Here is a 21,835-nt window from a genome sequence, read left to right as displayed (position 1 = left end):
ACGCCACAGGCTTCCTGGCTTGTAAAAGGGCGCATTCCCTAACAGTCAGCCGGGAAACAACTCGGATAAAAGTGGTGGACGTCAAGAAGAGTTTTTCTTTTGAATGGGGGGGGACAATACATTTTTCCCAGAGGGATGGTGATCAGACAAGTCACACTGATCTGCGTTTATTATGTCATTATTAACAGTTCTTAATCTTTTTAACAAGAAGCACATTCCGCTTTGGGTCCATGCCTCATCCCAAAACACTTATTGGTATTCTCATGCAGCAATCCCTTCCTACTGCAGTCCGAAGAAAATGTTATTCCCGTCTGCATCAAGACTACAAACGAATTGCACATGTGCATGGTGCATTTAGAGTATCAGTGCAGAAAACATCCAAAATGATCATATTTTAGAGTCCATGTTTTACTGCGACTTGTGTATCCATTAGCATAAAAAGAAATTCTGATTTGCAGAATCAATTTCGTGTGTTGACCCATAGGGACTTCTAGCAACTTATACACAGCCAATACTTTCCTGACGAAGGCAGTTGGTGGCACTAAAGATCATTTTCTGGGATACATAATGCAGAATCATACATGTATTAATTACAACAATGTCGTTATCTTGGCAACCAGGCAACTTTATTTAATTAATATCAGTCATTCTGGAAGTGGGAGTCCGTCGCGCGTTCGCTGTGGCTCTGTGTGCCGTTTGCCTCACTGGATGAGAAATGGTGCGCACCCAAAAATCCCTGCTCCCGGACCAATCCAGGTTGGAGCAGGGAGGGATTTTTTTTTTTTTTTTTTCCCCAACTGTGGCGTCATCAACTTTCCCCCCCACTGCCGTGTCACATCGACATCATGGCGTAGCGATGTGGAGGAACTGGGGGTTTCTTTGGTGGGTACGGAGAAGTTCAGAAACTGTGGAGTTTAACTTGATCATAAGGAAATCAAATCAACGGAAAAGCCAATTCCTTCGACCAGAGTGGAGGTAAGAGGAAGTGTTGTTCTTTTGGCAGTGATTTGTTTGCTTCTTCTTTCGTGATAAACTTCGTTCAGCGGCGGCGTCCCGCGCGCCTGAATGCTTCTGTTGGTCCTTCGTAGTTTAACGGCTAGTTTCGCTGGACCTTTAACCGTCTCAACGGTTATTTAAACGACCTGAGAAGGGGGTCGGTGATGTGCCGCAGGAAAGTCTGTTGACAGTCAACAACTTTCACTGTTGCTCGGTGTGTTTTGGTGAACAAAAGTTAAGTTATTATGTTTTAGTGAGTTTTACGTAAAAACAAATTACTACAGCCAAACTTACAAAGTTTAGCTTTGTAAGTTTTTTTTTTTTTTTTTTTTTTTTTTTAGAAAATAGGGTTATTTTTAAATAACAGGCAAAATTTTGCAGAGCTAAAAATGCTAAAGTAAAGTGACAAGTAATTTTATTGCATACACATTAACTAGCTAAATATAAATCAAGCATTTTTCTAAGCCTAAATTTCACAGTTTATAGAGTACGATGGGATAACGCAAAAAATAATATAAAAAATAGCTGGCCTCTACACCTAGGAGGAATTCACTCATTTCCATCTTGGCCTCAGGACTTTTTTAAATTATTTTTTCCCAACAAATTAGTTTTATGTTTCCTTTAAAAGTTTGACCTCGGAGGATGTTGTTTTTCCAGATCTCTGAAACCTGATCAGATGTTGTATTGCCCTCGAGTCTACCCTTCAAACTAGTTGGTCCTTGTTTTATGATATTTTCCCCAAACAGCAGTATTGTCTGCAGGCTAGTCTCACAACGGAAATGAGAAAGAAGCTAGGATTTAGTTTTTTTCTTTTTGCATTAGTGTTTTAAAAGCTGTGAAAACTGTGACCTTAAATCAGACCAAACATTTCCCGCTTCAGATTAGTTAGAATTACAACAAAATTTCTAATCTAATTTCCTCCTGACAAGAGTTTGTGCAATTGAGTCGGGATTATAGGCCACATTGCTTAAACACAACTTTTGCATGGGACTGTGATCAAAATCGACTGATGAACTGTTTGTGAAATGCAAACGTCCCGCATCCAGCAAAATAAACCATGATGCTGCCACCCCTGTACTTCGCAGTTGGGATAGTGTTCTCCGGTTTCCACGTTGTCCCCCATTTTCTCCAAATGCAACAATAGCCAATTTTGACACTTCTATTTTAGTTTTGTTAGGTCACAAAGACATGTCTCCAAATATTAATATCCTTTTTCCTGGGAAAAGGATATTTGCAATGTACTTTTTATGTTCCTTTTGGAGTATCGATTTGTTCTTTGAGTTGTTGTTCAGACTCATTTTACTATGGTTACTGACATTCTCTTGTCAGCGTAAGCGTTCATCTTCACAAAATTGTTCATCTCCGGGACACAGAACGTGTATCCTTTCTGAACACAGTGTTGATACTGGCATATAATTCTTTGAACAGGTCAAAATGTTATGTTTAGATTACATTGAGGCTAGGTATTAGAAAACTGTAGCCAAGGATGAGCTAAAGTTGTTAAGGTCCCCAATTAAATTACTGATTACTCTCCTGATTTTATTATTGTTTTCTATGTTGTCACTCAAGGAACCAGTGTAATTAAGGTGCTGCCTTAAAATACACATGTGTGCCTTGAATTAACCTATCAGAACCTTCCAAAACTATGAAGTCATCTTCTGTGCTCTCCCAAATAGTTTAAATGCATAGCTTAATGGAAGTAAAAAAAATAAAAAAAACATTCTGACATTTAGTAAATGAAAATCTTTGTAATACTAACTCATCTAAAGGAAATATTTAGCCTGAATTAAGCATGGAATTGTTTTCATGGAAATATTTGTATATTTTGGACATTTTAAAACTGCAGTCTTTAGTAGCAAATAAAAGAACAGTTTACAAGGGATTACACAACCAGCAGTGCCAAAAACTGTAAAATGATCAAATTGTAGCCGGTGTCCTGCTGATAGTAGCACACTTAATGGAAGGCCTGGAGTTTGCAACACATTTGCACAATTTGGAATAATGTCAGAATGGGTTTTTAATCAAGTTAAGGAACAATCTGTGAGTAACGTGAAAAGAATGTGTCCTGCTGTCCAACATAAATGGATCTCTTATAAGAGCTTGTGCATACACAGGCAGGAAATTCTTGGAGATTTTATCACTGCAGGCCTTAATTATTTTAAACATTTAATTTCCATCTTGTGCTCACTTTGGATCACCTTTTAAGCTAAAGTCTTCCCCTAACTTTGCATTTTTATCACCTTGCCACTCAGGCCTTTATTAGCTGTTACAAAATTAGTGATGATGTGTTCTGCCTGTGCACAGAGTTTGAAAATAGCTGTAGGTTATTCTGGAGCGGCGTTCTGCAGGCCCTAACCCTGTTTACACAGGCTGAAATATCTGAGACACATCGTTACTGTGCTGCTACATTAAACCTTAGACATTATGTGGAGCCATTCATATATATACACATCATTTAGCATTGTGTGTGTGTGTGGGGGGGGTTTTCTGAACATACACTGTGTTGAATCGACTGGCTGTTCTCTGATGTAAAGCAGGATGAGGTCTTAGCTGCAGTCTTTTTTATTTTCCTGTGGAATTTCTGTGAAGGTGAAAATTAGCCACGAGTCGAAACATGGTGTCTCTATGTGGAGAGGCTTGTATCCACTCTGCCATGTCCCTGGAAATCATTACGCTACCAAAGTAAAAATAGAAAAAAAAAAGTGAACTATGAGTGAGTTTGTAAATTCCTCTCTTTCAAGCTTTTTCACCGCCAGTCGCAGGACAGGCTGTTAAAGTCGGTTACATTTTGGGTGTAAACCCAACTCTTTCTCCCTTTAGAGACACTGAGACCCCAAGGCTGCTATTCTGTTTCCTGTTCATGTGCAGATGCCAAGCTTCCAAGGGATTGTGGGAGATTTTTTTTTTTTCTTTTTTTTAATACCAGGAATTTTTTGAGAACTCTGAAGATTGTCCAGTGAGGATGGCCTGTAATGGTATTCTCTGCCTGAAGGGACAAGCGTTGAAGGATTTCAAAGCAATTACTATGGTCCACTCTTCCCCTTGTATTCATTATCTTCTGGATGTTCGCTGTGGGTTATCAGGCTGGTCTTTCCAAAAGGGTAGGACTACTTTCCGATTGTAGTGCTTTTTATGTCTCTACAGTTTAGCTTTAAGGATCTTTTAAGTTCAAGAACGAGAGTGTTGAGGCAGGCTGTGTTGTAAGCGTCCTGTGCACTGTAGCGTTGCATGCCTTCCAGTCAAAATAACCCGGAATGATGAATAATGGAAGTTCCCTTTGTGTCTAATAGTGGTGACAGTTATGCTTGGAGAAATGTAGATGATGAGGCATTGTTTACATGAAAGGTGCTGGGATTTTTGAGATGTCTCCTTAGATAGCAAAAGCCACACAGACAAAATACAGTTCAAAGTGTAACAGCAAGTTTTATATCTGAATCTGCTCCCTCCTTGATGTGCTTTAGATAAGATAAAGATCAGATCCAAATCTATGCTCAGATATGATGACTTGTCAGTTAAGACAACGCATGTAAAGTTGCCATGTCTGCTTGCAACATGACTCAGGCTAGATGACTAAAGACAAGTGTTCCTCTAAGCAATTATGTACTCTGAGTTGTTTAGTTCTGCATGCATCCATGAGGATGTAAGTGTGGAAGTGTTCAGACAGGTTTTTTGCATTTGTTCAGAGCTGCCTGACACATGGACAGCAGGTTCCAAAGCAGCATGTCTGGACCTGGTCTGCTGCGTTTGAAGTGTGTTTGCTGAAAGCCATGTGTTCCCTTCACCCACATTTGCTCTTCCTCTGAGGAAGACAAAGAGACTGACTGGTTCAGGTATTTAAAGGGTATGCCCCGCAGACCTCCATTCCAGCTCTGTCAGCTTGATCATGTTCTGTCGCAATTATGCAGTGAGTGACAGTGATGTATCTTTTTGTGCACGCTTGATAGAGGAGAATGTCTAGAAGTTTTCTAAGATTTCAAAATAATGAAAGTCTTATCTTGGTCTTTGTGGTATAATTTGCTAACAGGATTGTAATTGTAGCTTCTAGATTCAGTTTGCTTTAGTCTTTTGTGGTTTCACAGTGACTTTAATTGCGTCATAGGCCGGTTAAGAAAGTACTATTCTCATAACAATGCTGCCATAGTTCAATCATTCATGTTGTTTATAAACTAAGCTTTAAGAGCTTAGCTTAGAGAATCTAAATGCTGGTCTAATATATGAACAACTCTGTTTCATTAGTCATCCCAAAATTCTGGATTTAAATACAACCTCAAACACTGCCATACAAATTTATGTGTGCATTTATTTTTTATGTCTGAGTGTTGAAAACAAAAAAAGGACTGTACATTAATCCACAAGACGAGACATGATCTTGAGCTCACAAAACACGACAGGACAAGATTTTAATATTTCTTCAATTATGCATTTTTATCAGTTTTGACGACCCAACCTCAGCAAACTGATATCTTTCTATTTCTTGAATTTCTTCAGACAATAGGACATTTATCATTCCTCAGCTGCTATTGAAAGCATGAGTTGTGATTGTGATGCAGCTCAACGCATCCCTAGATATCCAGCCATCGGTTGTCATAGTGATGCCTTTTGCCTCCTTCAGCGTCTGAATAACTTGCACTTCTTATGTTTATGTCTTGTCTTTCGCTCTGTGGTCATCAAATGTTCCTACTGGAAACCCAAAATTCTGCCAAACATGATTTAGACTAGTTGGGGCATCTTCTATTCCAACTTCATCACCTCAACAAGAAATATTGTGATATTTAATATCGTATGACAAGATTTTGTTCCACCTGAACAAACTAATAATCACAAATTTGAATGTCTGTTACCTTTTTCTGTTCTTTTTAGAGCGCAACACAAGTGCAACAGGCAGATATTAGCTGATTTATTAGTTGGGCTATCTGCTCCAGTGGACAACTATAAAACACATGCTCCTTATAGCTAGCTAACTCCAGTTTTAAACTTTATACCAATTATGCCGTGGGTATAAACACCCACGGCATAATTGACTGTATGGTTTTATTGTTTGTTTTGTTTTATTCAGTTTTGAATGGTGCTAGTGACATTTTGTTTCCATTTTTGCGACAGTAAGTAGACAGGAAAATGATTAGAGAGAAGAGGGAAGACATGTGGCAAAGGTACCGAGGTCGGGAGTCGAACCCGAGACAACCGCGATGAGGTGCCGCTCTACCCGCTACGCCACGAGATGCTAGATAATTGTCTGTTTTCGTGGCTGGACATATTTTTAGAAGAAGGGTAGTAGTCTTCTTTAATCCTTCAGCCTGCTGATTGGCAGTGGGCAGCAGGTCTATTGCTCTCATCTTCTCTGGCATCTCATTGAAAAAACTCTAAACCTTAGGACCAGAGGAAATAAAGTGCAACAGTTTTGAAATCGTAGTTTTATTATTTTTAGCATATTCAGATTTTTTGTCTCCCATAATTTCTAAAAACGTTGCACACAACTAGCACAGTAACGTGCTTTAAGGCTTCAACATTTTGGTTGAAGGCCATTTGTTTTTTTTTTAAATGTCATGTCTGTGTATGTTTGCAAGAATGTGGGGTAAGCCTCTACTGCAGGCGGCCTGATTGAAGCATTTTTGGTGGAAAGTGCTCTGTGTTTTCCAGTGGCGTGCTGGCTCCTCTCGTCTCCTCCCACCCTGCAGCGTTTTGTGACAAACCTTGCATCTCTTTACTTTCCTGTTACTCTCCTGTTCCACATAATGGAAAGTCTGCCCTCTGAAATGCTAAAATAACAGCACTTGGTAGGTGGGTGGTTTCCATAAAGTTTTAAAATGGTGGGGCACTCCCAGGTTTGGAGGCGGGCAATTAAAGGAAGAGGACTTCTGATGTGTGCATGAAAATGCAGGAGAGTGGTGTGATTTCACATCCAGAGATAAAGGCCCTGCTGTGTTCCCAGGGCAGATGTCCAAGACTGAGACAGTAAAATGTGTCTTCACACTGCTCCAAACAAAGTGTCCACTGTCTTACTGGCTGAACATTCTGTATACCAACATTTTAGGTAAATGGGCTGATTGATGATTTGACTGGGCCATTCCTACACATGAAGGTTCTTTTATTCTAGTTAAACATTAAACATTAAATTGTGGTCCTGGCTGTAAGTTAGAGATTATTGTCCTGATGGATATTGCTTTACAATATTAGAAAATCTCCCAGTGATAATAATATGGCTAAATATTATGGTATGTGCCTGTTTCCTTATTTCCTCTTATCTATTTTCACCTCTCATGGATTTTCAGCAATTTGCGTAATGTTTGTTTCCCATATGAGCATCGGCTGCCGTGAGACTGTTCTACTGGATAAATATTACATCAGTCTGTAAAATGCATAATATATTAGCCAATGATTATTGCACTCCCAACATTTTCTCTGAATGGGACAGTATTACTTGGATGCACAAACAAGGCCGCTTAGGGTGCCTTCAATACCAACAGTGGATGCAGTGAAAGATCTTGAAGCGTTTGGGATTAAAAAGTAGAGCAGAATTTAGTTTTTGTCTCCGCTGAACCAGAGGAATCTGTGATCTACGAAGCCACAGGGAGATTAAAGCCCTTCCTGATGCTGACAGCAGCCCATCTCTTTCTCCTTGTTCTGCATTATGATCCAGCAGCATTTCTGCAAAATGTGAATGCTTGTCTCTTTTTCCACAGTCTTAAGATTATTACCATGATGTTTAGAAATGTTATTCCAAAACATCCTAAATGTTGTCTGTCATTTTTAAAAAAAAGTTGTGATGTTTAATGTTTTCCACTCTTATGGTTATCATTGTACTTTTAAGGTTCACCAGTGACTGAAGATGATGTCTGACGCCAGCGACATGTTGGCGGCTGCCTTAGAGCAGATGGATGGGATAATAGCAGGTAAAAATGACCAGCGCCTCTTTTAGCAGGTTTGAGCAAAACAGCAGCAAATTGTCTGTTCCAACTTCAAAAGACTTTCTGCTGTGTTTTCATGGTTTTTGCACAGCTGACCTTTACACAGATATCATATGATGTCTGAAGCTCCTTGTTTGTGAGGTGGTTTTAAGCTGTTACGCTCTGCTTGCTTTTAGTGTGTGTATTTAAGCCACACACTTTATAAGTATTATCTTTACTGTGTATGCATTTTCTCATTAATATCAGTAAAACAGTAGTTTGTGACAGCAGAGTAACTTTAAGCAAATGAAAAAGATTTTATAGTAAACTACTGTTCAATATTTACATAAAAATGGGCCACAGAAAGGTTTGGTTGTCTGCTCTGCCTGCATAATTAGGTTTTGTACTGTCTGTGCTTCTTTGCCTCAGGCTCGAAGGCCTTGGACTATTCCAACGGTCTGTTTGACTGTCAGTCGCCAACCTCTCCGTTCATGGGAAGCTTGCGGGCGCTCCACCTATTGGAGGACCTGCGGAGTGTGATTGAGTTAATGGACACAGAGGAAAGGGAAAGTCTCCGCTGCCAGATCCCCGACTCCACCGCTGACAGTCTGGTCGAGTGGCTTCATGGTAACCTGGTGAGAGCCTTTTATCATGGACAGACTGTATATGTCGAATTAGACTCAGACCTCTGAACTCATATTATTAACTTCTAAAGATGATACAACAGATACTAGAAGTTTGTTCACTGCATTTAATTTAATTGTACTTAATTGATCTTTCTACAGCATAATTTAAAAGCCTCATCTTTTCTGCTTTTCTTTTTAATACAAAATAAAAGTAAATGTTGGCCTTTCTGCTCTAAAGAAGTCCAATGAATGTCCAACAGCTGTAAGTGAAATCTTCTGCCTTTATTTGTGTACAAGTGATTTGTTTGCTCAGAGCAAACATGGTTGTCTAGCTCTGCTGACTTCCTTGGGGGAAAATGGTTTTCTGCTGGTAGTGTTAATGTCGCAGCCAGAGTGCAGGAAGAAACATGCTGACTTTTTGGGAATCAGAGCAGTGTTTGTAAGAGTGATGGGCTAAATGCCATGTGGAGTTTTTCTGTTATGCTGTAACACTAACTATACAGCTGAGTGTGTTCCTTTACTTTAGCCTTGTAAGGTTTTGTTTGTGCAGGGTGAGACGGTGAAGGCAGCCCTGGTTTGATTAGGGGGGAAAAAGTCTGCAGAAATGTTTAGACAATTTAAACCACAGGTGATCATTATTTTCACAGGTTTGGTATTGTTTATGAGTTTTGTGTCTAATCTGTGTTTTTTCTTATCTCTTCCAGTCCAACGGGCACATCTCTCTGGGTGGAGGTGACCACTACCAAGAAAGGCTGTCAAGATTAGAAGGCGACAAGGAGTCTCTGGTGCTTCAGGTACCCATTCAACAACACGTCATACATCAGCAAAATGCAGATATTAATGAATCAATCAACCAAATGTATCTGTATAGCACATTTCAGCAACAAGGCAGTGCAAAGTGTTCTATATCTTTAAAACACAAACATAAAAAGCCATAAAAAACTCCTGTCAAGAATCGAGAAGCCAGTAACAAACATTACAGTTTGTCGAGTCCCATCATCAAAATCATCAATACACATCAAATATGCTGATCAGTGTCCCATTTGTTGTGGTTCAAAAGCAACACTAAACAGATGGGGGTTTAGTCTAGACTTGAAAGAACTCAGTGTTTCAGCTGTTTTGCAGTTTTCTGGAAGTTTGTTCCATATCTGTGCTGTGTGGAAGCTGAATGCTGCTTCTCCATGTTTGGTTCTGGTTCTGGTTATGCAGAAACATTTAATGTGTCATATTTATCAATTCATTTCTAAACAATTAGAACCGTTAAATTGCTGTCCTGCAAGTTTGTGCTTTGAAATCAACAGCATTGTTTGCAAAAGCATCAGCTGAGTTTAATTGTTATAGCAAAGTGTGTTAGAGTGTTTAGCATGTTTTATGAGTCTTTTTCCAAACAGGCTTTGTGCTGTACTGAGCAGGTTCAATAACTTTTACCCAGTAATACGAAAACATCGAACTTGGTTTTTAAATATTGATCATAGAAAAGCTCACATTAAGTTAAAACCACAGTGTTGGTCTTTAACTGAAGGGTTCTTTCTTTTAACTCTTCAAACTGGGTAAATGTTTATTAGAGGTCAAAGTCGAACTGCGTTGCACTTGAAATTTTATAGAATGTCAAATATTCCATCAAAGCAGTCCTCTGTTGGCTTCATGCAGGTGAGTGTGCTGACTGACCAGGTGGAGGCGCAGGGAGAGAAGATTCGCGATCTGGACATATGTTTGGATGAGCACAGGGAGAAACTCAACGCCACAGAGGAGATGCTGCAGCAGGTGTGTGGCTGTGTTAATTTTTGACTATTTAATGAAGCCCAGACTCAAACTAACCACAGAAGAACCAAATAGAACTGAATTATATGTGCAGCACAGGCGTGTTGTTTTGAATCAGAATTTTTCCTTTATTTATCATTGCAGGAGCTTCTGTGCAGAACGGCTCTGGAGACGCAGAAACTCGATCTGATGTCTGAAGTGTCCAACCTCAAGTTGAAGCTCAACTCTTTGGACAAGGAGAGACTGGACTTTGACCGATTTAGGGACAGTGAGGTTAGTGAGCTACATTTAAAGTTGAAATATGGATTTTAGCTCTGAATCTAATCCTTTTTTTTTTTTTTTTTTTTTTGCCTTGCTTTGTATAATGACCCTTACTAGGTCATTATACATTTTTATTACTAACCTATTCTAGAAATACTTACAATGACACTGAGTCTTCCACAAAACATAATGGTGGAGACTGTCAAATTTAAGTTTTTGGATTTATTGCCTTTTGACTAAAGGCTCTGTAAACATTTAAAATATGTTTATTGGAGATTGGGAGATCCCTGCTAACAGATCAAATTTGCAGAAGGCTTGGATAGCTTTCAAACCCACCATGTTGTTGTTTCATCGCGGTTTTCTCTTCCACTCCACTGGGGAACAAAAAGCTGCTGTCTTGTTTCCGCCTCACCGCTCATAAATCACAGCTTCCTGTCAGTTTATCTCTGCTGCTGTTTTGGAATCTTCACTATCTGAGGAATTTCTTCCAAACACATCTGCAATCAATCGTTTACAGAATTTGTTTAGACTTTATTATACAAATATTACATTTGGTTCTTTTTCTATGATTTTCCTATTGTTGTTATTCCTGTTGTGTGTTGAGAGAACTCATTAACACAATGGTCTATTTTTTTTAATTTATCATTTCACTCAAAGTTTTTATAAGGAAGAATAAGATTGTACCAGCTTACGGCTGTTATTTCACAAGTTTTCTGCTGTGTTTTGTTTTGTTATGAAAAATGAAGTCAACAAGCAAACAGACCAAACTCGCTCTTTAGATATTGTCCACACTTTGTATTAATGAAGTTTTAGTCTAATGATTGTGGGGGGGGTTTGTACCATACTCCATTTTCAGCTGTGGTTGAACAAGTGCACAACATGTATGTAAAGAAATGTATAAAACTATTAAGATATTAATGTGTAATATTGTTTGACCTCTGCAGGATTTTATTCTTGAAATTAATGAACTTCGGTACAGATTGACAGAGCTGGACAGTGAAAAACTGCAGTATGAAAAGAAACTTAAGTCCACAAAGGTGAGTTGATGTCAGATTCTGGTGTTTTAATCGGCGAAATCATTTTGAAATAAAACTGAGATGAGTTTGAAAAAGACAACTTTGTTCAATCAGATTTAAATAACCTCTTAAGTCAAATCTATAGAAGTGTTTAGTCGTCGAAAAATGTTGCAAAACCCACTATCCCATGATACGTTTTACAGCCACAGATCTTTAGTGTTTGACACATCTCAAAGCCTTTCAGCGAGAACATGGTAGTGCCAGTCTGTTGTCATGACCTTATTTTGTGGGCTTTAACTTGCCTTGCCACATTAGCTGCGATCCTAATGATGAAACTGTCATACTTAGAATATTCTGTGCTTATTTTTTCTTGTCTTCTCTGCTGTCTTGATTGTTTCTTCTTTTCTTTTTTTTTTTCTTTGTTTCACTTGTCTTTCTACTACTAGTCCATTATGGCTAAGCTTTCTAGCATGAAAATCAAAATGGGCCAGATGCAGTATGAGAAACAGAGGAAGGAGCACAAACTCCAATCTCTGAAGGTTGGCTTTTCTCAGGCTGAATGTGGTGCTTGCCGTATGATTATGGTTTTTGACCTCTCCCTTTGGCTCTTTTTTTTTTTTTTAACAGCAGCAAAAATAAACATCCTAAGTTCTGTAGGTTTCTGTGTTTCTTTGGTAATGTGATGTTGATCTTTTGTGCCACACATTCTCTTTAACAGTGCAATAAAAAATAACCTAGAAAGTTAAGTGCATCTATAAATACAGCTTCCTCTAGCCTGCAGAGCAGTCGTGTCAGCAAACATTTGTTCAAACCACAGGTATGCTTTAATGTTGAGTTTCTGTAGTGTTTTTCTTTTTCTCCTTCTACACTTGTCCAACTGTTTCTCTTACTTCTAAGCTGTTACTTACAATTAGGTTTATTTATTCTGTGCTTGATTTTCCTTCATTATTATTTTTGTTTTATCTTGTGCTTTGGTTCTTCAAGACATCTGTGCATGTCGCCCACCTCACACACATTGCCCTATGAGCAGGTGTGGCTTGCGTGCCTCTGTGCCACGTCGGCATCTGTGAACCTTTGTGTTGTAGTTTGTTTGTCTTGTTGGGCTGGGGAAGGGGACCTACTCTCACTCTTTTCCTCTTTTGGGCAGGAGGAGCTGTCGTCTTTGAGGAGGCAGCTGGAGGGCAAAGATGGTGAAATGAGGAGACTACAGGATGACACGGCCTTCAAACTTGTTGCCACAAGTAGCCATGATGGCCTAGAAAGAGGTGAGGAATGTAACCAATCACAAGCCTCGCTGAAATTTGAGCATGCTTTAAGTTCAGATCTCTCATATCCGATATCAGTGATATTTAGGGCTAAATTCTACACAGTTCTTGTAATTTTCTTTCCCCATCCTGTGTAGTGTCTCATCCAGATGAAACGCTTAGAAAGAGGCTGAAAGAAAAGCGTAAGGGTGTCTTATCCTTTTTATTGCCACACTTCAGTACTGCACCCACCCCAGTCCCTGTTGCATGAACGAGCATGAGCCATCTGAACTCTGCTTGTCCATTATAATTCATTGAAGTGCAAGTAGCTCTCCACGCTGCACCATGTCCTAAATAAACTGAAGTATGGACCTTTTCATCGTCTCTCTCACTGTGTTTTTAATGTTCAACCTAAAAATAGCAGCAAGAACGGTTGGCTTTGTGTTTTCATCAGGAATGAGGAATTCAGTGCTGTTATAACCATTCAAGTTGTACATCAATGCCTCTCATGTTCTCCAACAAAAATCACCTCATTTACCCATAATGCCTCTCCTCAAAATCCTTTTAAGCTTTCCTTGCTCACACCAGCAGCTGATGTTTCTCCTGCTAACCTCTGATATCATATCTCATGTTGTCTGCCTGTATCTTTGTCACATCTGTGCCTGTTCCACTCAGTCATATTTACTTTAAAAAAAGATAAATTGCATAGAACAATTTCATTTTAGTCAGCAGACACACTCCCTATGGAACGCTCTACAAATCAATGTAAAATTTACTGGAACCGGAAGATATTAGTCCCCGACACTAAACATACTGCACCTACAGTTTATATAATAAAACCATGCAGAAGAGGAATACACAAACCCTTAACAATCTGCCTTGTTGATAAAAGATCAGGGTTTTTTTTCTAGATTTGTTTAGCAGTTCTACATTTGGAGAACACAGTGGATCTAATAATAGATCCTTAAGGATCAGATGAAGTACAAGCAAAGCACGTATAGACCAACTCTGACTCTTCTATGGTCACCCGGCTTGCAGATTTGCCAGCCTTTGATCCAGATCAGCTTTTTAAAACATGTTTTTTATCATCAACCAATATTACCTTCCACTTAATCCTTTAAGACCAAAACTAGGTTTTCAGTATTGGTAGTAACTACAAAAGGTTTATTAGATGTTTTCTTGCCTTTAGATTAATTTTCTTAATTAACTTTTGCCCATTTGCTGAAAATAAGCCTAAAATGATAAATGGTGATTATTGGTGATGCTGATCACATATATCTTATAGAACTGTGTGTTGGAGTGTGTGTTCTGATGAATGGAAATGTTCTCACAAAGTTAAATCATTGAAATCATGATTTGTCACTAGATTGACTATAATTTTGCAGCCTGAGTGGGCTCATTGTGTTTGTTATCCCAGCTTCTCTCTACTTTCAGGCTTTTTATGCATCCCAAAAATCTGTCTTTGACAGAGCTTTCTTCTGCAGAACTTTAAATCATATTTGTCCTCACCAGATGTGGAAGTGCAAAGAATGAAAAAGGCGGTTGAATCACTAATGGCAGCAAATGAAGAAAAGGTATGTTTGGCAACAATTTTCTAATATTTTGATGATAAAGAACCGTTTTTAATACTCGTATTTTCCTGTGCAGGATCGTAAGATAGAGGAGCTCAAACAGTCGCTTTTGCGGTACAAGAAAGTTCAAGACATGGTGATGTCGGTACAAGGGAAGAAAGGTTAGACTTTGCTTCTACAAACAAACACTCTGGTACCATAAATTAAAGTATCATTTCACCAAAATTGTACAGTTTTGATGGCTGGCAAGTTCTTTTTTTCCTGAATTTCTCGGCTTATGTAATTCTGTTTTTCAGATGCAGCATTTTTGTTTCATTTATTCAATAATTATTAATATGGGATTGTTCTGGCAGAGGGTAATGATTGGTAACTGACAACATTAATCTCTTGTTATATGTCGCACTAAGCAAAGCTACGTGTTGTTCACTTCAGAGAAAACAAAAGATGTCGAGCGGCTTGAGAGTCCTGGCGATGGATCCAGTCTGCTCTTGTCTGGCAGCTCTGGCTCTGTGGAATCTGAAAAGCAAGACATTACAGATGTTGAAGAGCTGCAAACAAAGAAGCCAGATGAGGTTTGTTGAGGAAAATATAATGTACTTTTATGTTTTGGTTTGTTAGAATAAAGACTGGGTGTTTTTTGAGAAACTTGGTATTATTAGTAGGGGAGATCAAATTGTTTAACTTGCTTTCAACTTTTTATTTTTCCAAGTGAATTTAAATAAATTCAAAACAAATCTCAGTAAGCTCTCACACCCATAATAATCTAATGCTATAAGCCATGTCTCTTTTATGTTTGCCTTTTTTCTCTGTTTAATTCACAATCAGCCGGAAAGACTCAGTGGACTGAGTGAAGACTCGTCGCCCTCTCCCAGCCCAGCTGATCCAGTTCGACTATCAGAGCACGCACAGACAGAGGGCCAAAGGTCAAATATTTAAAGATTGCTTCTCATATGTGTTGCTACCAGAAGTTAGTCCTGTTGTTTTAGTGGCGATACTTAGTAGTTTATGTAGGATTGCCACACATCTACCTACTTAATGTAACACTGAAAGCTCTATATGTTTACAGTCTTGTTGATGACACTGGCTGGCACATTCAGTGTACTAAATTGTGACGTTATCACACGTTTGATTTAAGAAAGTCATTGTCTACTGACAATGTTTCCTGTCATACTCCAGTTCTCTGTGGATACAATGGTGCTTTCATCAGTGCAAGGCGTTGTGTTAGTTGCTCAAGTGAGAGGAAATCTGACAACTTGTGCCAGAGAGTCTCATCACTACAGACCACTTTGATTTTGGAGAAAATTTTTCATTACGAGAAGGGAAAAGCAAAACAAAACAAAAATCTTATTTTGATATCATAGCAAACTAAATGCATATTTAGTAATCTAATGTTATTAAATATTCATTAATAGGATTAATATATGTGTACATAATACTATTCATTACTTGTATAAAGTTGAAATGTTAAAATGAAGTTCTAGTTGCAGCTTTTTTCTTTGTAATCATCATTAGATATATGAGAAAAATATATAGAACAACAACTTCCAGTAAAACAAGTAAAATTTTCCCTTTTGTGTTGATTTCAGTAATTACGAACTGAGCAAAAATGATGGCCAGGTCCAGTTAGAAGACGGCAACAATGAAATGGTAAGGAAAGGGAGATTAGTAATGGATTATAAAAGGAGGAGAATTCTGATTATGACTTTATGTATATAATTATTCCCCAGTCTACAAGTGAAGAAAACAGTAAAATGAGTGAAAAACCACCTATGAATCCCTCTGCCACCTTGCCTGCCTCCATCATAGACGACAGCTTTGGTTCCAGAAAGGCTCGCTCATCTTTTGGGAAAGGTTTCTTCAAGATCCGCGGAGGGAAGAAAACATCCAGCAGCCCTAACCTCGGTGGGAGAAATCTCCACTTTGTCTAAATATAAGTCCTGTTGTCATGTGTGACCTGAAACTATTCATTGCAGGGTGAGATTTTTTTTTTCCAAAGCCACACCCTGGGAGTGCATTACATGAACCAAGACCATAATTTGCAGCCTACACCAACTGTGGTCCTCATTTAAATATGGAAGTCAGTTTCCTTGGCACCGATTGCCATTTGTCCTGTCTGTGTCCCTTTTTTTGTTTTGTGTCTTTGTCCCACCTCCCCGTCCTGTTATTATTCCAATCATAATTTCTGCCCTCTTGTCTTGTTTTTTTGTTGGATGCTGTCCTGTGTTGTGTGCTCTTTGTAACACATGAAGACCGCAGCAGGAGTGCAAGTGCGCCTATGCTAGGTACAGTAAAGACTACATGTCCCTGTAAGGTGGTAGTTCTCCGGCAGAAAAACAAAGGAAACTACGAAACATCCCCTTCATTCTTTGTTTGCTTGCTTCTCTTCATTTTGCACCTTTTAATGCTGCAGCACCTGATCGTTTAACATCCAAAGCCTTCTCCTTCGTTGCACAAACATCTGCTCAACATCCAGTCCATGCACTCTGTGTATGTTGAGCTCCTCTGTGTCTGCATGAAGTAGAGTGCTCGTTTTTATCAAAAACACCAGAAACTTGTTAAAGAAAAACACTCATTTGGATAAAAGTGCTCCCTTTTATAATCTAAAACAACTAATGACTTGAGCTTTTATTCCAGTAACAGTCGGACATCATCATGTCTGATGCATGCCTGCTAGAGAGCCTCTATCGTTAATGCCCCCTGTCATGGCCCCTCAGTTTATCCATGTCTTGGAGTCATCATGCCGTTTCCATGGCACTGTTATGCCTCTGTGCAACAGCTGCATTTCCCCCTTTATCAATGTGTACCTCTCACATGCTTACGATGGTGTTGTGTGGGCATTTGTTTGTGCAGCTGAGACAGAGCGACAGGGCACCGACCATCTGGACCTCGCCGGAGTGCCACAGAGGTCATCCAACAGCGACAGCACACACACGCTTCCTACAACGCCGGAAAGCAGGAAGAAATCCAAAGGCATAAAAAAACTCTTTGGGAAGTGAGTGAAAAAGAACAAAATCTTGCATTGTTGATATTTTGTTTCAGTATCTAGACACAAATTTGTAATCTGTAGGCTTAAGCGGAGTCAGTCGACCACATTTAACCTGGATGACAACCTCCCAGAGGGAGAGTTCAAGCGAGGCGGAGTTCGAGCCACAGCGGGACCCAGACTGGGTTGGTCTCGTGATTTCCAGCGAGTCAACAAGTGAGTCAGTGCATTCAGCGTAAAGAATGAAAGCCAGATTGTGGTTTCCTTGTTTTCACTCTATTGTATGATGACTTGCAGAAATAATGAATTGAAGAATAACAAAGACATGAAAATAAGTGCAGCATGTTTCACAGTGGAAATGGTGCTCATTCATTATCTTTTCCTAGTGCACAAATGTTCCATAGGTTTTATGGTTCACTCAGGAAGAGTCATTGGATTTCATCCAAGTGAACCCAGAATAATAAACTGGTTTCTACAAATAATGATTTTTTTCCACCCCTTGACTTGTTCTATTATTCGGCTTCTATGAATACCATAATTATTGTGACTAAGGCTCATGTTGTTATCTTGCACAAGCTCTCTCACAGGTGGAGCAGAATATTATTGGTACCATTTTATAATAAATAACTATTACAAAAAAAATTGTAATTTGAAAAGAATATAAAAACCTAGCTATTAAGTACAGTAACTGACTTAATAGAGAAGCAAAGCATTTTGTATGCAAATTAAAATAAATTCTTGTAGCTTCTGAGTGCTGCTGAACTGAGAGACCCCATACAGTTTGATCTGTTGTACCTCCTTCGTAGTGAAGTGGACGCTCCGTTTGCGCGCTGGTCAAAGGATCAGGTCTGTGACTGGCTGCAGGAGCAGGGCCTGGGCCTTTACGTCAACATGGCCCGTGTGTGGATCCACTCGGGACAGACTCTGCTGCAGGCGTCGCAGCAAGACCTTGAGAGGGTGAGACGTGGCAGAATAGTTTAATGAGTTGTCAGATCAAATATTGTCTGAGACAGAACTTGATTTGTAATATCTAAGGATGCCAGGCTCCTCATTTGTGTTCCCATGGATGTTTAGGAGCTGGGCATCAAGCAGCAGCTGCACAGAAAGAAGCTGCAGCTCGCTTTGCAGGCCCTCGGCTCAGAGGAGGAAGATAATAAGGGAAAGCTGGACTACAACTGGGTGACTAGTAAGTCAAGTTATGTGTTTTTATTGTAGATTTTCATTCTAAAAGTGTGTTCTTTGCATTCAGTTTTACTTTATTGTATTCTATGGCTGCACAAATAATGTATTTATTATCTGTTTCCTGTCAGGGTGGTTGGACGACATCGGTCTTCCTCAGTATAAAACCCAGTTTGATGAAGCCAGAGTTGATGGTCGAATGCTTCACTATATGACCGTGGTGAGTTTATGTGACAGATTTTACTTTGATGAAATGAGGGACTTTGAGGACTCCAACTCTGTCAGTTGAGGATTTATTCCACTGGATCAAAAATGTAGCAAAATAATTTATTCGACCTGATTAAATTACAGCAGACAAAGCTGTAATTTAAAGAATGCACCACAGATGGCGCTCCTGCTGCCTCATATATTAGTGGTATGCCTTGATGGTTCTGTGCTTTGTCTACTCAGTGCATGAGTGACATAAAGATTTTATTATACAGGGAGTAGATTTAACTTCAGTAAAGGGTGTTTGAATTTGATTTTGCGACAGCTACAAGAGCCTGACATTTTATAGAAGCTGCTGCAGTATCCTCTTGAATTCTTCTGTAGCTGGTGTTGCATTTTCATCTGTTCTACCTGAAAGCTAAAACTTATAAACTTTAAGTTTATAAACCGTACCATTGGTTTCTTTGTCCGTTAGGACGACCTGCTCTCCCTGAAGGTGGGAAGTGTCCTGCATCACCTCAGCATCAAGAGAGCAATTCAGGTTCTTCGACTCAACAACTACGAGCCCAACTGTTTGCGCCGCAGACCGTCAGATGAGGTACACGTCGCAGGTTAACATTACCTATAAATGAGGAGACGGGTTGAAGAAACTTAATTCTTTTAGTCAGAAAAGAATATTTATGAGCATAAAGAGAATGCAGTGAAACAGCTAATCAACAATAGGCTTTTTTTGTTTTGAATAAACTGATTTGATATTAATGCTGTTTATACTTGAAATTTGAAAAATACAGCAACATTATCACTTCTGTGTTATATTGTTATGATTGTGTTCAGAGTTGAAGCAGTGAGATTGCCTGCTATTTAAAAGCAATAGATACAAGTTGAAATTTTATTTGGAATATTTGATATAAAATGTATGAAAATAAATATTTAAATGGTGCAAAACTCTACAACATTGCACAAGGGCATTTGAAGCAGCAATATTTATGCAACCAACATTTGTTTTTGTGCACTGTCTGGGTCAGTTTTCATGTCTTCTCTCATGAGTTTTTTTTCCTAATGCACATCTGAAAATGAACATCTATGTTAGTTTCTAGTTTATTTATGTTGTCTCTGCATTTGGGTTGTAGAAAAACATTTCACCTGCAGAGATTTCCCAGTGGACCAACCACAGGGTGATGGAGTGGCTTCGATCTGTCGACCTCGCCGAGTACGCTCCCAACCTCAGAGGCAGTGGCGTCCACGGAGGCCTGATGGTGAGGAACTCTGACTTCCCTTCAATGTGCGAGGCAGGACATGACCTCTGACCTGTCCACTCCCAACACGTGTTCGCCTGTTCAGGTTCTGGAGCCCCGGTTCAATGTGGAGGCCATGGCTCTGCTGCTGAACATCCCCCCTAATAAGACTCTGCTGCGTCGCCACCTGGCCACACATTTCAGTCTGCTGATTGGCTCCGAGGCCCAGCAGCTCAAACAGGAATGTCTGGAGAACCCAGACTACACTTTGCTCACTGCCACCACTAAAGTGAAGGTAATCTAATATTTCTTCTTTTGTTTGTTCACAGGGTTCTGTTTGTAGAGCTGGAATAAGTTCAAACTTTGATACGTTTTATTATTTTTGTTTCATCCCAGCCAAGGAAGTTGTCATTTGGTAACTTTGGGATGAGGAAGAAGAAGCAGGAGGAAAATGAGGAGTATGTGTGCCCAATGGATGTGGAGATGCCAAAAGGTCGAAGCTTCCAGAAAGGCTTTGAGCTCCAGATCTATGAGGACGACCTGGACAGGCTGGAGCAGGTGAGCTCCTTACACTAAGATTTTTCAAACATTTTTTTAATTGAACTTTAAATTCAAAGTTGATTTAAGACAAATGAACATCGGCTGTTCTCAGACTCAGGATAAGCTTGATGCTGTATTCAGTAAGCGTCTCTATGTGCAGATGGAGGACTCTGAAGGGACGGTGAGACAAATCGGGGCCTTTTCTGAGGGAATCCAGAACCTGACGGTAAGTCCAGGAGCATCCACAGGAATCAAAACGCCCAGTGATCCTTCATTAAGGAGCTTCTAGTGTGATGTTTTCATCTGCCCTGTGTTTTTCCAGAGCATGCTGAAAGATGATGAATTCTTTAAAGAGATGTCGAACTCTCCGAACCCCAGCGTAACGGATGAGGAATCCAACGCATGAGAGCGTCTGGGTCAGACCTGGTCCTGCTGTGAATGAAACTCTGGGCCAGCCCTTCTCTCCTGCACGCTGCACCAGTAAACCCAGCTAATGACCCCCATTTCCTTTTAGTGTTAAAGAGCCAAAAGTGTTGCAGCTTCCTCAGTTATACGGAGCGTCATGGCGAGAGCCTTCAGTCCATTCGTCACAGTTACTGATGTCCGAGGGAACACATAGGATGACACCACTGTTTTCCTGCCAGCTGGTTTCTGGAAATATTTTGTACTCTGTGATATAGAAACTCTGTTTTGATTCTGAGAGCGTCAACCAGCAAGAAAGGCCATGAAAATATGATTTTATATATTTTAATATATGACTTTTAGTTGCCTTCTGAATTAAAAAATTGAAAAAGACGTGGGCTTTGCTGAACCGAAGAAGTAATTCTGAAAGTAGGTCTAAAACAATAACTGCAGCTGCTATGTTTGTTTGTTTTTTACACAACTAAACCTTGCTGATTAAACAATAATGGTCTTGTATTTTATCTATTTTATGAAGATTTGTATGCTCAGGCATTTGCACATACAATACATTCGAATTACCCAGTCTGAAGATCATATCATAGCATGATGTCTGAATTCAACACGTATGTATTTTACTCTTCATCCTAGAAGGATTTTGGAAACCTGTTGGGTTGTTCCTGCGACCATGTACTCTGAGAAAATATCATTTTTTGTTTAAATATTGTAATTTGACTCTTTATTATATCATAAGATATACATTTCTAAACTCAGTTATTGAGCTCAATAAACTAATTTAAGTGAACCTGAGTTTTGTTCCAGGGGACAAAATAAACTACCAAAAACTGAAAGTGTTGCTTATTTTTCCAATGACAACCAAAATATCTAATTACAATTTTATTTATTTTTTTTACTAGAAACTTTTTAAAGGCT

General features: G+C 39.3%; 1 protein-coding gene across 8 annotated transcripts; it reads left to right on the top strand.

Annotated features, from left to right (window-relative positions):
• Positions 1-816: 816 nt before the first annotated feature.
• On the top strand, positions 817-21,753 carry ppfibp1b (PPFIA binding protein 1b). Of its 8 annotated transcripts, XM_032584422.1 has the most exons (28): positions 817-975; positions 7,805-7,886; positions 8,310-8,515; positions 9,211-9,300; positions 10,157-10,270; positions 10,412-10,540; positions 11,473-11,565; positions 11,991-12,083; positions 12,692-12,809; positions 12,947-12,991; positions 14,301-14,362; positions 14,436-14,520; positions 14,792-14,931; positions 15,185-15,282; positions 15,946-16,006; positions 16,087-16,261; positions 16,609-16,641; positions 17,210-17,351; positions 17,427-17,558; positions 18,149-18,299; positions 18,417-18,528; positions 18,653-18,741; positions 19,204-19,326; positions 19,859-19,984; positions 20,070-20,258; positions 20,360-20,521; positions 20,664-20,729; positions 20,826-21,753. In XM_032584422.1, exons 2-28 carry the CDS (start codon positions 7,823-7,825, stop codon positions 20,907-20,909), a joined length of 2,982 nt encoding a protein of 993 aa, XP_032440313.1. In that variant the 5' UTR covers positions 817-975; positions 7,805-7,822; the 3' UTR covers positions 20,910-21,753. The 8 variants fall into 8 exon arrangements, with proteins under 8 accessions (XP_032440313.1, XP_032440325.1, XP_032440321.1 ...); XM_032584434.1 differs by lacking the exon at positions 12,947-12,991; XM_032584430.1 differs by lacking the exon at positions 16,609-16,641.
• The last annotated feature ends 82 nt before the right edge of the window (positions 21,754-21,835 follow it).

Source organism: Xiphophorus hellerii, chromosome 2 (assembly GCF_003331165.1).
Source record: "Xiphophorus hellerii strain 12219 chromosome 2, Xiphophorus_hellerii-4.1, whole genome shotgun sequence".
Taxonomy (NCBI): Eukaryota; Metazoa; Chordata; class Actinopteri; order Cyprinodontiformes; family Poeciliidae; genus Xiphophorus; species Xiphophorus hellerii.
The sequence above is the reverse complement of the archived record's forward strand: the minus strand, read 5'-3'. Positions and strand labels throughout refer to the sequence as shown.

Excerpts from the sequence above, each read along its gene's own strand:
- ppfibp1b (XM_032584422.1), top strand. The coding sequence starts at position 7,823 with ATGATGTCTGACGCCAGCGACATGTTGGCGGCTGCCTTAGAGCAGATG. Across the intron at positions 14,932-15,184 it reads AAACAAAGAAGCCAGATGAG|CCGGAAAGACTCAGTGGACT; the intron begins GTTTGTTGAGGA and ends ATTCACAATCAG. Across the intron at positions 16,642-17,209 it reads TGCAAGTGCGCCTATGCTAG|CTGAGACAGAGCGACAGGGC; the intron begins GTACAGTAAAGA and ends TTGTTTGTGCAG.